The following is a 17,963-nucleotide window of genomic DNA, read 5'->3' as shown; positions in this document are numbered from 1 at the left end:
TGTTGTTGTTCTGACACCGAGACAGACAACCAAACAAAATCAGCCTTTCTACTTCTGTATTTGTAACAGAGTAAAATTAAAACCTTCAAAGATTTTCAAAATTAACCTCAATGGTTCCTAAAGGATAATCAATCCCAGACTGCAAATAATCAATTCCAGACACCAGTTTGCATTTTAAACAAGAGACTTAGCAATTTATTAACAATACGATAACTTTAGTAGAATAAAACTAAACAACAATGTAATGTAATTGGTTTATATTATAAAGCAATGAACCTTTGTTTCCAGCCGATTCACTCAAAAGACTGACAGACAAAACAAACAGTCAAGGGATAAACAAAAGAAAATATCAAAACTGGCCAGATTACTTAAGTAATTTTCATGATGTGTTGTTCCATAGGCATAGACGATGGTTTCTAGGTTGATTTTCTGAAGATGTCATCCAGAGTCATATTTACAGTTCACTTAGATAAAGGCAATAATGTTTATAACTCAGTTTTCTATTTTGAGTTTCCACGACCTGCTCATAGGAGGCGAGGCAGGAAAATTTCAAATCTTTGTGCTTTATCATCAGCAACCAGATTTCTTCTCATAGAAATTATAGTCCAAAACCCAATGCAAACTCTGACCACTTCATGACAGACAGACCGTCTCTTCTAGAGGTTCCAGCTACCATTCAACATCTGCTATCTGCTTAAGCATAATGTCTTTTCCAGACTTGCTGGAACCAGTTTCCTGATACCAAACTCATTAATAGCCAACTTCTGCCATCTGTTTAAACAGAATGCTATCCCCTGATGACAAAGCGTCTGCAGAAACTTTTGATCAGGAACCAACCTGCAATCAACTTTCAGGGATGACCTTACAAATAAACAAAACCTTGTTTGGTCTGTTTTCTCCTTTTAACAAAAGCTGTGATCCATGGTCCAAAAGGCACCTTTACCTCACAGTTCCCAGTTCCCAGTTCCAAAGCAGACTGATAAAAGCATAAAGTAAAAATAATTTTAAAAATCAGTGAGGACTCTGACAAGCGTACGTAACAAAAATGAACTGTTCTGGATGTTGACAGGTAAAATTTTCATATTCAAAAGGTCAATGATGTTCACTTAAGACAGCCAAGAGAGCATTTCCTTGCTTCAATCATTCCTATACCAGCATATGCTAAAACACTAAAAATCAAGTGAATGCAAAAATTTTAAAATCATTTACATTGCTCACTACTGGCATAATAGGAATTAGCCTAAAATTCCCGGGTTCATTATGGGTATTTCTTTCAGTGGCTTTTTGAAAGACAGACAATTTCTGTCAGTCCTTACTGAAATGTTATGCACTGCCTGAAATTTCTAAAAGAGACATAAGAAATGTTGATGTGCCCTCACAAGCAAAGTGACCACTACACACATTTAAGAAGTAAACTTCAAATTGTCCAGTGCATGTAATAAATGTTAAGGTAATTTCTCAGAAGATTCGTAATTGATGTTGGGACCTGGCATTGGGTCATGAATTGATTAAACATATGCCATTATTTACCATGGTAAAATCACAATATACTAAAAATTGCAATGTTGAGTTTATATGTAGATTCCAATTCTTGCAACTGATCATTTATCTTTCTTTTCCCATCCTTGCATGTTGCTATCCTGCTTTTTTAAGTGCTGGTACAATTATCCATCCAGAATTATGTGTCTATCCAGTTCACCTGGGATAGGTGGTTCAACAATTGCAAAAGAATGAACAAAATCATTTTAGGGAATAGATATCTACAGGTCACTAATCAAAATAGCCTGATACTCCATTAAAAATTAGTTTATTAGCCATTTTCTTCAAATCTTTGCTCCATTCTCGTGGAGATTGTAAGAAGGCAATAACTCTGCAAGGCTATCTTCCTTTCTGCACTGTGTGTAAGAAAGTCATAAGCCCCTTCTTTAAAACTGGTTTAGGTTTTAATACAAGTAGTATGCAGAAAAACCTTTTCCACTAGTATACAATTCAGTTTAAAAAACTTTATTCTTTAAAGATAACTAGATGCAATTCTGTCAAATTTATTCTTTCTATAAAGTTACAATGTAATTAAAAATCATTTATCATTCAATATCATAAGTACATTGAAATAGAAACATGTAAAAATGATACTAGAAAGATAATGCTTAACAGCATAAAATCAATTTTTACAGTAGTGCACAATTAAAAGTTATGAAAGTAGATACATTAATTTAACTTTAATTTGCACAGAACCATTAAATATTTAATGTATTCAAACTTCAAGTCTTTTATAATTACACCTTTGGGGAACAGGGTTTCTTCCAAATTACTTAACTTCAAATTCAAAAACTAAAGGGACAGAATTTTCATTAATTCCTCAAGGGGGTACTCGAGAAACATAAGAACAGGATGGACAATATGGAGGTCTATTTCTATGAAATCCAAAGCAGATATCATGAAAATTCACCACTGACTGCCTGAAACTTTAAGTCAAAGGTGGAATTTTAAAGCAATACTGTTGTGTGTCAATAAAGTGTGCATATAAGGATTAGTTTGTATAAGGATATTTCCATCGCAGAATAGCTCCATCTGAACTCACACTGATAATGTGTTTCACAGAGGGAGAGATCTTAATACGATTGACTGTTCCACTGTGACCTATTCCAATATGTATAACTTCACCTTCATTGTATCCCCAAAATTTGATCAATTTATCTTCACCTCCTGATTTACAGAACAAAATTCAAGTATATAATCAGTATAAGATGCTATATATGAGAAGGTAAGTGCTTTTCAACAGAGTAAAAATCCATACTTTTAGTGAGAACATTATTTCAGTTAAACATACTGTATAAAAAATATCTCACTGGTTACTAGCTCCCTATAGTAACACAACCAATTTTCACACAAATAACCCTTAATTAATTTATCGAACATCCATTGCCTTGTTCCATTAGGTCTGAGTCATTTCTTCAAACATTTAGTTGATAATATTCCCTTTTTTCAAAATACATCGATATACAAGATATTTTTAAAAATCAAAATATACAAAATGGCAACATGTATTCCCATTCTTTTCTTTGCACGTTAAAGTTCTAAGCATCCTTTTTTTTCAAAATGTCCAACAGTTTCTTAGAGCATACTCCTTTTCTTTGAATACAATTAGATAGCTCATTGTTGATAGGGTCAACCTCTGCTTTATAACAGATGAGTTCTCAAGTGCAGGAGGATTTGAATTTTTTTGTGGGAAAGGGAGGTAAATGTTGCCTTTTAGCTTGAGTAGCAAAAAGGTCAGAAGAGTGGTAAGAAGTATCTTAATGGCAGAATCTCTCACTCTTGGTAAGGCAATAGCTGTGACATTTTACTTGTCGAAAATATTGAGAGAAATTTTAAGAGATTCAATGCAACAGCACCTAGCATTGTAATGCTGCTGCAAGGAAACTTTGTGTGCAGGGACCACACAATGCTTTCCCCACTAGCATTTTACAAACACCAAATTCTAACTTCCTGCTTCCCAATCCACAAGTACTCCACCCAACTTTATAACTCATCACTGAGATTTGCAGAAGTATCATTGAAAACAAAAGTTTTCATGATCCCAATGATGGAACCTTCAATACACAATGATCATTTAAAATTTTTAAAAATGTTTTATTTGCCTGAATAATATCTTTGACTTGGGATTTTTCATAGTTGTACACAATTCTAATACTTCCAAACTAGAATCAGGCCTTATTTGAGTGTTTAGTCATTTCAGCTATCCAATTAGACTTTACAATTCCTTCCTCCATTTTGATTTTAGAAGCTGATGAATCGTTTTGAAGTCCTAATTTGACTAATAAAACTTGGGCTAACATTTTCCAACTAAGATTGCTGACGTAAAGTGACACTTCATCCATTCTATTTGATTTCCAGTCCAAAGTATTTAAGAGCTCCAGAAAGCCTGACTTCCAATTTTGAATTCTGCTTTAAGTCCATTTATGAAAACATTTTCAAATTCACTGCTCCTATTGCACAAAAGTCATCTACAAAATGATTCCTGAAAGATTCCTGAAAGCTGCCACTAATTGTAAGAAAACGTCCAGAGCTATCATTTAGGCCATATACACATTTAACTTCCAGAGTGTCTCCAGTTGCATGGGGGCTCTTTGAGGAGGAGGAAATACTTTGCTATTGCGATTATCTCCCTGCAAAAATGCAACTTCAGTATCAATTGACCTACACTCCCAAGCATTTTTTGCTAACATAGCTAAGAATATTTTCAAACTTGCTTTTCCTGCCATCAGTGAATCTACTATTATACCTTGGTTCCCCAGTTCTTCTTTAAAATATTGTGTTTTGCAAGCTTTCCTTTAATCTTTATAAATCCCATCAGAAAACACCTTAGCCATGCATCGCTACCTAAACTTTGGGCTGGTTGACCCCTATTGAGCCCGTCTCTGTAAGCCCAAATTCTCTCCAATTTTGTAATTCTTGTTGTTTGGCATCTTTTATTAACTTGCCTTCTAATTTGTTTATAGATATCAAGACTTCCTGATCAAATGGATTTCTGCTCCTATTGTAGTCCTTGTTTGATCCATATGTTTGACCTCCTATCAGGGCTATTCCTGTTCAACTTTTCCTACTATGAATAGGATTCCTTTCAATGTAGTCTGTCGTTCTAGGGGCATATTCACTCCTAGACCCATTGTGAGAGCTTACACTACATTTTTGTATCATCCAATGTTGTAATTCATCTTCCTAATCCATAGGCTTAACCTCCTGCCCTTCATCCTGTACATTTACTAAGCTTTTATATTTTCTAGTGGTTTCCCTGCTGTACTTATAATACTCTTAATTATCCATTGACTAGTTGTTCTGGTAAATATTTGAATCTAGTACCAACTTTTGGGACTTGTCCTTTGAAACCAATGGCCTTACATTGATCAACATAACTGATCTCTGCATTATCAGACATACTGTCAACTGTGGCAGTTTGTTCCTCACAGATGTGTAACATTTGGGTATGAGGGTTACCTGGCTTCTTGTCTTTTTTTCATAAATCTTTCCTTCGGAAATTTTTAATCCATTGCAAACAACCTTGAAAAGCTTAGTCAACAGTCTGGTTCCACTACAACACAATTATTACTTTCTCACCTTTATTAATAAACTGCCCAGGGCCTCTTCATTCTTTAAGCCCCTGTCTCAAACAGTATAGTATGTCTCCATTTTTGCAACTGGTTTCTAATGGCCTTATATTATTCCTTAAGGGTCACTGAAGGCATTCTGAAACTTCGGCGTTAATGTAAGCCTTTCTGCCTGCATGCAGTGCATTCAAATGGCCCAAAAAAAAATTACAGCTAATTGTAGTCCCCTCCTAAGCTGGGGCTTGGGTGGGGAGGGAGGAATGATCATTATTATAATTAATGGAGCTACTAAGAAATAACTGGTAAGGACTTTATCCTCCAACTGTTTGCAATGAATTCTTAGCTTGAATAGCACACATTACCACAGGTGATAATTTACACTTTGGCTTTTCTGCTTAAAATTTATGAATCATTTCATCAAAAGTACATTTTGACTGAACCATCCTCTGCTATGATTATTATACACAAGAAGATAAATGTTTTTAACAGGTTCCAAGTCTACACTTTTAATGAGAGCTTCATTTCAGTTAACTCCTTTCCCTTTTATGTCCAGAAGTGTTATCACTCACAACTACATCAACCATGGTTTTTTTTTCTCCTTCTATTGACCACCATCAGAAAATTACCAATTGAACACTTTACACGCAAAGCTCGGTAAGGGTGATACAAACCATCAAAGGTGAGGGTGAGTTACGGAGAGGGGGAAGGGGCTAAATCAAAATGGAGTTGGAAGGGGAGATAAAGCACTGCATCCGCTGCAGTGCCCATTTCTCTCGAAAGGCGTCGAGAGGGAACCACACTCCTTACAACTCACACCCCAGTGATTACTAGCTCCCCATATTTATACAACCAAATAGCATGCAGTTAGTGCTTAGTTAGTATATCTACCCCGTTTCCTTGTTCCAATAGGCTCAGGTGTCCCTTCAGACTTTCTTACATGATAACATAAATGTGATACACAATGAAAATTGTACTTGCTGTACTGTGGTAACAATTTACAAAGTGCACACAATGTTAGCAGATTCAAATGAGCATTATGTAGAGTAATTTAGTTGAGCATCAATAAATAGAACTGCTTATTCATCTTACACCTGTGTTTTCCTATTGTCGGACCATCTGGTCTGTTTAGGACATTTTAATACTCTTTCAATAGCATGTCACTTATACAATAATTAGGTTAGAAAATACATTGTAGTGACCATGTTAATGCAGCTCCAAACTGTGTCACTGAGTAACAAATACAATTGGAATTCCCCAGATGTGAATTTCACTTTTCATTCATGCTATCAGCAAGTGTGCAGGGCAAAGATTAGTTGCCTTCAAACAAGGTGGAAGCTAAAAATAGAGTGGTGAGTCATCTTGGCTGGTCTTTTATATCTATCAAAGCAGGTAGACACAAGCCTGGGTATGTGACATCTGTTTGTACTCCTAAATAGATAGTGATATTCTATCAATTCAGAAAGATGACCAAATGGATTCGTTAAAATGAAAGGCCATCAAGTGCAAATGTGTACATAATATTTCTTTAAAATAATATAATTTAAATAAAATATTATAAGTTGTACTCCATTTGTAAGTATCAATACAGAATTACTAGGCTAGGTTTTAAGAACACTAACTCAAATTTTATGGTTGTAATGAAAATGAAATCATCAGTATTAAGCTATTCTTAACTCCACTGAAATCGACAGCAACTTCTGACATCCCTACTTGCACAGAATAACACAGAAATCCAGACGTTGTTGTGAGTAATTTTATGCCACTCCAGAATAGTGTTCTTCCTCAACAATAAATGAGAAATCTTTGAATGGACGTCCATTCTTATATGGTCAATTTTTCTCTCAAAATCCTTGAAAAAGTTCTCTTGTTGAATCAGCTGTAAAGTTTTATAGGGTTGTAGGAACAGGTAGTTTTATTTCAAGAAAGATTTCCGAATTTAAGGCTTTTCCTTGTTACATTGTTATGATCCAGCTCATGTTATGACTGGATAAGTCGGATTTCAGACTGAAATCTAGCTTGATCGTTTCTTTAAAAAATGTGATGTGGTGGTCTTATACTGAAACTCAAGTATGCAATGCAATAGATTTGGTTTTGACAATAAAACAGAAGTTTATTGGACAAAATAAATTAAAATCAAATAAACTATATTCTACAACATAATTTGAAATATTTCAAAACGCATGGAAAAATAAAATCCCATCTATCCTAACACCATTACTATATAGCGTGCAAATATTGGAGAAAGTTCTGCTGTCTATCACATCTACAGATTTAACTTAACTGTTTCCTTCAATTCCTGATCTTAAAAGCTTGATCGCTTTTCCTTGCTTATTCTCCCAACTGATCTTAAACTTTCTAAGCTTCAGATAACTCTTTTTCAGGGTTCAAACCAAACATTTCTGGTCTGGAATTCCCAAACCAAAACTTTTACATTGAAGTAACCTATTTCAGAACTATTCTGAACTGACTCCTTTCTATAGGAGAAACTGTTCTTTCATCTAACCCTAGCCAGGTCTTCTGTGAATTGAAACAAAAGCTGTCCAATGTATGCAAATTTCCTAAGCAAAAAAAATCAATTCTTGATTCTTCTAAACCAAAGGCAAGCTAATGTCTATTAATATTTGCTCTTTCTGACTGTAAAACACATACACTACAAACCCACATTATCACTCCAGTAGGGCCGCAGTCACCTGGTCTCTGACACATACTGGTTTAAAATCATGTCTCCAGAAAGAACAACACATATAACAAAACCCACTGCTGCTAGATAAGCCCAAACTCTACAATAAATGATATTAGTATATATATGTATATATATATAGATCACACACATTTTATCACAACCTCAATGCTTGGCATTGTCATGATATGGTTCATTGATTTAGTACATGGTCATATTGGATGAATTGGAGGTAAGATGGAAGGGTCATGATGGCATGGAGGGCACAGTGAGTGCATTCAGGGCATGGAAGACAAGGAAGAGCACAAAGGGGCACAGACACAGTAGGTAAGACTAACTAATCTTATCTTTTAAAACGTTCTTAAGTCCAGACTTTGGTTTATGATTGCACTGAAGGGCTGTTAGCCACAAGTCATGCAGAAGCTGGCCTAACTCCACAAAAAGATTGTGCAGAGGTATGAGATGCCTACCTCTGCAATAGAGCCAGTCAGGTTGGAGCGAAGGGCTAAGGTCTCGCTACCCACACTCTTATCCTGCATGAACAAAAGTAGCTGGTGCTGGGCATGGAGACAGCATGTCTGAAACATGTCCCACCTGCTATTTTTAAATGGCTCCAAAGTCAGCCCAACTCTGCAAAAATCTGTTTCTAACACTTCCACCTCAGGCAGCCCAGCTTTACTCCTCATTAGTGCGAATATCCTAGACCTTCTTCCAAGTAAATGAACCTTACACATCGCCACCCCCTGCCCTCTCCCCCATCCCCTAGCTACTTTTAACTATAACAATCAAGCCAGCAGCTTATTGTCAAGCAAGTTTCAGAACAAGTTTAATCCCTTCACTATTCCCTGGTAATTTAAAGGAATGGTCCCTAAACATAACAATCTTATAAAATACCCATCCTTAACAACCTATATAAAAATGCATTTTAATGCATGAGACTCCCTGAAGAAAGCAGTTTATTTAAATGTTGTGGGTCTGTGTAGCTACTAAAGCACTCAAATTTCAATATTCTTCCTAATAGACTCCAAAACAGTGCAACTTACTCTACATAATATTTCTATATGAATTTCATATTCCCTTATCAATGAATTCCTCTTGTTGGTATTGCTATAACAAGTAGGTTTGAACTGATATTACATGTATGCTGTATGCCATACAGCTCAATAAAGAGTTCTATTACAGACCAGAAAGCAATTTGTTCAATAGAATGAAAAAGATTTCGATCAGTAAGGATGTTAAGCAGCTTTTGTGTAAAATAAACAAGATTAAATCCATTGGAGCAAACCTAAAGCATTGCTGAAAATCCATAGACAGGAGAAACATGAACAATTTCTACATAATAAAAACATACAAAATAGGAGAAGGGTAGATCATTTATCAGCTCCAGCCTGCTATGCAGTTCAGTAAGATTGTGACTGATCTGACTGTGCCCTTAAATCCACTTTCCTACCCCCAACCCATAGCCCTAAACCAGATGATGAAAAATCTGTCTAACTCAAACCTATCATATTTTCAATCATGCAGCCTCTAATCTCTTTGTGGAAGATAATGTGACAAACTAACATTTTTAATGGGAAATCCTTTATTTTTAAACTGTGCCCCAAGTTGTAACTTGCCCCATCAGGAGAAACATCCTCCCAGCATCTACTCTACCTTTACCCCTCAGAATGTTATATGTTTCAATAAGATCACCTTTCATATTTCTAAACTCCAGTGATTACAGGCTCAATCTGGTCAACCTTTCCTTAAAAGTAAACCCTTTCATTCAGGTATGATTTAGCCTCGTGAATTTCTCTGAACTATGTCCTGTCATATCTCCTTCGTTTAAAGAGGAGATGTAAACTGCACAAAGATTCAAAATGTAATTTCATCATTGTCCTCTACAGTTATTGCAAGACATATACTCCATCTTCCTCTCCATTTGCCTTCCTAATGACTTGCTCCAACTACTAAACTTTGAGAGTCACGTACAAGGACACCCAGATACCTTTGTACAACGCACTGCAATCTCCTTCCTTTTAAATAATATTTCATCTTTCTATTTTCTCTATCAAATTGAACAATCTCATGTTTTTCCATATTATACAAAATGCGTCAATACTTTGTCCACTCACTTAACATAACAATAGCACTTTTCAGACTCCATATTCTCCTTTCAACTTGTTTTCCTACCTATTTTTGTCTCATCGGCAAATTTGGCTATAATACATTTGGTCCTTTTATCCTTGTCATTAATTACAGATAATAAATATCTGAGGGTTCAACTAAACCCTGTGGCATTCCACTAGTTACAGATTGCCATGTTGAAGGTGACTTATTTCTCCTGTTTCCTGTTAGTTAGCACATCCTATATCCATGCTAATTTATGACACCCAACACCATGAACTCTAATCTGCAGTAATCTTGTATGTGGCAATTTATCAAACGCCTTTTGGAAAATCCAAATATCCTACATCAACTGGTTCTCCTTTATCCACCTTGTTTGCTACATATTTAAAGAATTCCAATAAATTTGTCAAACACAGTTTCCCTTTCATAACAACATGTTGTCTTTGGCTGATTGCATCCTCAATTTCTAAATGGCCTGGTACTAACTCCCTAATAATGGATATTAGCAGTTTTTCAATGACAGATAGTAGACTAACTGGCCTATTGCTTTGAGTTTCTCCTTAGTTGATTCGAGGTGTTACACTTGCAGTTTTCCAAACTGTTGGGACTTTACAGAAAAAAGGAATTTTGGAAGATTACTACCAATACATTCACTATCTCTGCAGCTACATCTTTTAAGATGTTAAACTGCAAATCATCAGAACCAGGAGACTTGTCAGCATTTAATCCCATTATCTTTTTTCTCTAGTTATCATGCTTGTTCTAATCCAGTTACTTCTTTGTGTTTGTTGATTTCCACTATTCTTTGGATGTTTTTTGTCTCTGCTACTATGAAAACAAATATCAAACTACCTGCTATTTTCTTATTTTCCACTATTAGTTCTCCAGTCTCATCCTCTAAGGGTCCAATGTTTTTCCTTTAGAAACTTGAGAAGCTTTTATTGTCTGTTTTTACATTTCTTGCTTGCCTTTCCATACATTCTATTTTTTCCATCTTGGTACCCTCAACACTGAGATTATATCATGATTTTCAGGTACATCCTCATTATTAGTAGTTTTTTATCTTCCAATCATGCAAAGTTTCAATTTTATATAGGTGTTCACGTATATTTGCATTTCGTTTGTGTTTACAGCACAAAGGTCAAAACACTCCCTCTTATTGATCTATAAAGATGAGTGTATTGCTGGGTATCATTTTGATGTTATTGCACCCAGCTTACTGAGAAATAACTTGGGTGTGATCACTGAAAATTTATAATTCGTATTTCAATATGAAAATCATTATATATCAGTGGTATAGATTACTTTGATGGTTATAATCTACACTGAACACAGCTGCTAGCAAAAAGCAGAAGCAGGGCAGAAAAACATAAGCCGTTAGGTTAACTGTGCACACATTATTTTAAAGGTAGCTATCCCAATAAGTTGAAAGGCAGTAATCTAAATATTTATGAACTCTTCAAAACCACTTTAATTATTCCTGATCACACTAACTGCAGAAAATTATTGCAGAGATTAAGATTTCCAGCCAAATCATAACTTGAGATTTTTCTTACCTGTAACAAAGAAGTCACCATTCATTGTAATGTCCATTCCATTAACAGAACCAGATAAGGACCCATCCAGTTCTCTGATAGCTGATCCATCATATACTTCCCAATAACCGATCTGAAAAAACAGTTGCAATGTACTATTACTGAAGCGAAAAGCAATTTCAAGCCTATGTAAACTACAAATTCAGTAGAATGGTACTTTAAACTGGAAATAATTCCTCACATATATATGGAAAGGCATTTTTCCACAAAACAGGATTTGCTTTTACCAAAGCCTATCTTTCGACCAGTTGTCCCTATAACAGTCATTAGTCTAACATTATGATAGGAATGACCGCCTCTTATCTCCTGAAAAGGAGTTACTTCCTAAAATGAAGTAGCTAGAATGGTTGCAATGAAAATTGCAATGTACTAAATCTTTAAAAGCAAACCTCAGATAAGCTAGAAAAGTAGGGTTCATTGCAAATTCAAGTTTGTCTTCTAAGCCAATGACTTACCTAAGGATACAAGTTTTATTTCTTTCTACAGGGTGGATTTTAAGAATAAATAGACTCCTGTCTTTTCTGATTTTAAGCCTTTCCCTTATTCCTATTGTTGAGGCTTAGTTTGAAGTCCTTCTAAATAATTATCCTTTTCATTTAAAAAAAAAATCATTTTGCATGACTGTGCAATATTTCACTCCTGCTTTCTGAATTTTGTCATTTTTCCCCCAATTATTTCATTGCTGACAATATGAATCAGTGATACAGTTGTTCTCAAGATTATCTCCAGAGGTTATATCCAAGTGACCAGAACTTCACCCCCAAAGTACAGTGATACCACTGCATCAATGCAATATTATTTTCCACACTGTCACTGTATTTATAAGAATGCTAATTCATGGAAGGAAATTGTGCCTCACATACTTGTTGCTACTTGTTGTTGCTTTGGTTGTAATTGTTTGAATTTGTTGATTCTTGAAGTTGGGTTGTTTATGAGGCTATATAAATCCTAAATTTACCAATGGTACTACACATAACAATCACCAAACTTTGAGAGAGAAAGAGGTTGAACAGGTAAAGTCAGTAAAGTAATAAGAAAGTGTAAAGACCAATTTTTTTTGTACTTTTACTTGTGGACTGAATTAGGAAAAGCACTGGTTTAAAAGCAAGTTACTTGACACTCTTTGTAAGTGCCGTTTACACAGTTTTGGGCTCAAGCATTGGGGAAAGCTGAGTTACAGACAAGCTGTGTACAATTGGACAGTTGGCAACATGTAACTGATTGGTCTGTGAAATAGTGACCAGTTTTTGATTCCAAAGGCCTCCTGCATCTCCAGCCTGTTTGCTTGCTGTCATAAACTCACACTCTGAGCCCTCCTGAATGCTCATAGCATCCTGCCTTGCAATGCTCTGCCTTGTTTTTTGGCACTTTACCTCCTCAGCTAGAGATACCAGTCGCATACTGCAATGCTGTATTGATTTGCCTTTTAACATAGACAAAACCCAGGAAGCTTGTTATTGTTGTCAGCAGGCCTCAGTCAAGCCAAGGCAGACAACCTTCAGCTAGGGCTTGCTCATCACAGTAAGTCAAGGCATTTCGATACCAATCCATGGGTTTGTACATGATCGGTTAGCTGCTCAGGATGTTCTCCACATCAGAGATGACGAGCCATATGTCAGTCATCACACCGCCCGATTTGACTCTTGCTGTCCTACTGTGGGCTGTTTTCTTCTGGAAGACAGAGTGGTAGGTATTAAGGGAGATCCAAGTGGTGGCACAGCTGTTATTTTGGTGGACATGTGAAAGTGTCCTAAGTGACTGAATAGGCAGAGTAGAGAGCATGCAGGGTTAGCAGTGTCGTGGGTTGGAGTGGAGACTGCAAGTAACGGAAGATTTTGCAGGCAATTGTGAGAGTGGTTGAAGTATGAGGCTTGGTGGGAGTTGGTACCGTACAGGTAGAGTGAATATGACGTCGCAGAGAGAAGACAGTGATACTTAAGCTGGCTGAGTGGAGAATATTATTTACCTTCTTCCTACATTGCAATACATTCATCCAGGTATCCGAGTCTGCACTGACCTGGATGCCAACCTTGGACCAAGTTGGAAAGGTATGGTGTCATGATCTCTTTTGCTTGTCCTGGGGGAGGAGGACATCCTGCCTGTGTGCTACCCCATCTACAGGATGTCCAGGTCCCTGCCTACAAAGTGGGATGCCAATTTTGCCTTGTCCGTCATGTCCAGGACAAATGTCAGCAACCATGCCGAGCAGCTCTGCAGTGACAGCACTTGTCTAGATACAGAATGACCTTTTAAATATGGTATTAGTGCCAAGGATGCTGGCTAATTAAGGGATATCCTGTCAATGGTGAATTGTTCATATAGCATTGTTCATATAGATCAGGCTAGAATCAGACAAGACGGATGCAATGGCATAGGTAGGTAGTTAATATGAATTTGATAAGAAACGCTGAGTAAATGCACTAGGGCCAACAGTGAAAAACCCTCTAAAAAGCTTGATGCAACTGGTACTTAGCCAAAAAGTAAGATTCCACTCATGCAGTCCAATTTAACTCCACAGACCCTGCAGCTCTTACAATGAAATTAGACAAAAGTTTACATTTAATTGGTGGAGAAATGGGCTGAACATCAATTGCATTCCCATCAGTCACTGCTTAAATTTTATCCCAATTTTCCAAACCTTTTCTCCCTACTGAGTACTTCTTCGTTTAGCCGAAAAAGACAGAGACAGATGAAAAGAGAGTGTGAGATAGAAAGACAGAGCAAATTTAAACACAAGAGAACGACGCAGGGAAACAAAAGTTTTGTCACAGAAAATGATGACAGTTTATAGACAAGAGGGAGAGGCAGAAGTTTAAACAGAGGAGATGGTGAGAGAAATGTTTAGGTGCTTAAGGGAAGAGAAATTTAGACATCAGGCCATGTAGGTACACAGGGAGTAAAATAATATAGAGATAGAGTTATAAAGAGGGAAAGTGAGTGGAAAAATTAGGCAGAAGCTCAGATACATAGCTGGAGTGCAAAAAACAAATACTGTACATGCTGAAATAGAGAGTAAACACAACTGAGAAAAGGCAGTATTAATTCTGGTAATTTTCTGGTAATGTTTAGTGAGCCAGTGTTCATGAGCATACTCTTACAAAACACGCAGGCCTGGATTTCCACCATGGCTGCATCTAAAAGGGTTAGACTTCACAATGTGCCCAATGATATCAATTTGCTGTCAAAACTGCTAAGAATCTCACTAGACAATGTTTAAACGTGAAATCAGCAGAAATCAAAGTAAATTGGAGGCTCAGCAAAGTGCAGAAGTCATATCCTGCCTTTCTCCTACGAAACTTAAAGTTTCAACACATTTAAGTACCAGTCATGTAGATTAGGTGCAGCAGGTTTGATAAATAAATGAAGCATTTCAACTGTTAATACAACTTGTATGCCTTACAGCCATTCTCTCAGACCCCTCCATCACTGTTCTGAGGAAGCGTCACTGGACCTGAAACGCTAATTCTGATTTTCCTTCACAGATGCTGCCAGATCTGCTGAGCTTTTCCAGCAACTTCTGTCTTTGTTCCTTAGAGCCTTAACATTGAATCAAGACTATGAAATCTCATGGCAATGAATCAAACATGGACAAGGAAACTTACATCTTATTATCACATATCTCCTATTTCAGCTGATGAAACAGTAGTTGTCAATGGTAAACACAATTTGGAAGAAGTATTGAGGGTAGCAAGGATATAGAATATATCTGGGTGGAAGACTTTAACGCCCATCAAGGAGACCAGCTTGGTGGCATTAATACCTATCAAGTCAGTCCAGTTCTTAAGACCATACTTGCTGGACTGAACTGACACCAGTTGGTGGCGAGGAAATCAGCAAGAAGGAAAAATCTATTTGGCCTTACCTCAGCAAACTATCTGTCACAGACGAATCTGTCCATGGCAGTTCAGAATGGAGAAATCACAGCACAATTCTTGAGGAAATCAAGTCCCATCTTCACACTAAGTACATCCTCCACTATATTGTTTGGCACTACCAGTGTGCTAAATGGATCATACATCCTACCAAATCCAATCATGAATAATGATGGACAAATTAAAGAAGCAATTGCAATGAGGTTCTATAAATATCCCATGTTTAATTTTGGGGGAACAAAGGATGTACATGTAAAGTGTAGGCTAAAACATGTGCAATCATCTTCAAATAGACGTGACAGTGGATGACTAATCTCAACCTGTTCCTGAGGATCCCAATGGCAACATACCATTCTTCAGCTGCAATGTTTGAATCTACAAAATAATGTGAAAAGCAGGATCATCCTGTCAACAAAGGAAAACAAGACAAATTTAATCTGGCCACCTATCACCACATTAATTGTCAGCAAAGTGATGAAAAGCATCTGTGATAGTGCTATGAAGTGACACATACACACAATAACTAGCTCACTGATGTTCAGCTTGGTTTCTTACAGGGCCACTCAGCCTCCTGTCCTTATTAAAACATGGACAAAAGAGCTGAATTCAAATGGTGAGGTGACAGTGGTAGGCCTTGACATCAAAGCAGCATTTGTCCAAGTGTGACATCAAGAGGTCTTGTGAAATGGATATTAATGAGAATTAAAAGGATGACTCTCCAATGAATGGAATCATAGCCAACATGATGAAAGACAGAACAAAAAAGCTCAGCAGGTCTGGCAGCATGTGTGCAGGAGAAAACAGAGTTAACGTTTCGGGTCCGATGACCCTTCCTCAGAACTGATGGTGGCTGGGAAAACAGCAGTTTATGTGCAGAAAATAGGGAGGTGGGTGGGGTAGGGAGTAAACGATAAGATAGAGCCCAAAGAGAGAGAAAGACAGTTGGACAGACAAAGGAGTTGCTAATGATCAGGCTGGGAGGGTGAATAGTTGTTAATGGGGACTGTTAGTGACTAACAACAGGGGGTGTGTAGTGGCAGGCTATGTGGTAACAAGGCCTGGTGTGTGGGGTGGGGGGCTGGGACATGGGAGAGTTTAGGTACTAAAATTATTGAACTCAATATTGAGTCCAGAGGGCTGTAGGGTCCCCAAGTGGAAAATGAGGTGTGGTTCCTCCAGCTTGCGTTGGCCTTCACTGGAACACTGTAGCAAGCCAGAGACAGAGATGTTGGCCAGGGAGCAAGGTGGTGCATTGAAGTGGCAGGCAACAGGTAGTTCAGCATCTTTTTTGCGAGCAGAACGTAGATGTTCCGTGAAGCAATCGCCAAGTCTACGCTTTGTTTCCCCAATGTAGAGGAGACCACATTGTGAGCAGCGAATGCAGTTGACTAGATTCTTGGAAGTGCAGGTGAAGTGTTGCTTCACCTGGAAGTATGTTTGGGGCCTTGGATTCTGGGGAGGGAGGAGGTAAATGCGCAGGTATTGCACCTTCGCCGGTTACAGGGGAAGGTGCCATAGGGCTGTGGGGAGGTATTGGGGGTGATGGAAGTGTGGACCAGGGTGTCCCGGAGGGAATGGTCCCTGCGGAAGGCGGACAAGGAAGGGGAGGGGAATATGTGTCTGGTGGTGGCATCTTGCTGGAGGTGGTGGAAATGGTGTCTGATGATCTTCTGGATGTGGATGTTGGTGGGATGGTAGGTGAGGATAAGGGGAACCCTATCGCTGTTGCGGGAGGGAAGAGAAGGGGTGAGGGCGGAAGTGCGGGAGATGGGTCGGACCTGATTGAGGGCCCTGTCGACAACGGAGCTGGGGAATCCTCGGTTGAGGAAGAAGGTGGACATTTTGGAGGCTCCCTTGTCGAAGTTGGCCTCATGTGAACATATGCGACGGAGACGGAGGAACTGAGAGAATGGGATGGAGTCTTTCCAGGAAGTGGGGTGTGAGGATGTGAGTCCAGGTAGCTGTGGGAGTCAGTGGGTTTGTAATGGATATTAGTGGCCAGTCTATCCCTAGAAAAAGAAACAGAAATGTCGAGGAAGGGAAGGGAGGAGTCAGAGATAGACCAGGTGAAAGTGAGGACAGGGTGGAAATTGGAGGCAAAATTGATGAAATTTTCCAATTCGTTCTTCGCAGAACATCTACGTTCTGCTCGCAAAAAAGACCCTGAACTACCTGTTGCCTGCCACTTCTATGCACCACCTTGCTCCCTGGCCAACATGTCTGTCTCTGGCTTGCTACAGTGTTCCAGTGAAGTCCAATGCAAGCTGGAGGAACAACACCTCATTTTCCGCTTGGAGACCCTACAGCCCTCCGAACTCAATATTGAGTTCTATTATTTTAAGGCCTGAACTCTTGCATGTCCCAGCACCCCACCCCACACACCAGGCCTTGTTACCACATAGCCTGCCACTCCACACCCCCTGTTGTTAGTCACTAACAGTCCCCATGAACAACTACTCACCCTCCCAGAGATAGTAAGAACTGCAGATGCTGGAGAATCTGAGACAACAAGGTGTAGAGCTGGATGAACACAGCAGGCCAAGCAGCATCAGAGGAGCAGGAAGGCTGACGTCTAGGCCCGAAACGTCAGCCTTCCTGC

The 17,963-nt window shown here is 38.2% G+C and overlaps 1 protein-coding gene across 1 annotated transcript in view; it reads right to left on the bottom strand.

Moving 5' to 3' along the window:
- Positions 1 to 1,988: 1,988 nt before the first annotated feature.
- Positions 1,989 to 17,963, bottom strand: part of cfap52 (cilia and flagella associated protein 52) — a 75,679-nt gene continuing 59,704 nt past the window's right edge. Inside the window, exons 13-14 of the mRNA XM_048610940.1 lie at positions 11,454 to 11,565; positions 1,989 to 2,706 (exon numbers count right to left, since the gene is read on the bottom strand). Of these exons, the coding sequence (XP_048466897.1) occupies positions 2,531 to 2,706; positions 11,454 to 11,565 (288 nt within the window). The 3' untranslated portion in view covers positions 1,989 to 2,530. The remainder of the gene's footprint in view (positions 2,707 to 11,453; positions 11,566 to 17,963) is intronic.

This window comes from Rhincodon typus, chromosome 23, assembly GCF_021869965.1.
Source record: "Rhincodon typus isolate 14 chromosome 23, sRhiTyp1.1, whole genome shotgun sequence".
Classification (NCBI taxonomy): Eukaryota; Metazoa; Chordata; class Chondrichthyes; order Orectolobiformes; family Rhincodontidae; genus Rhincodon; species Rhincodon typus.
This window is presented reverse-complemented; position numbering and strand designations above follow the sequence as displayed.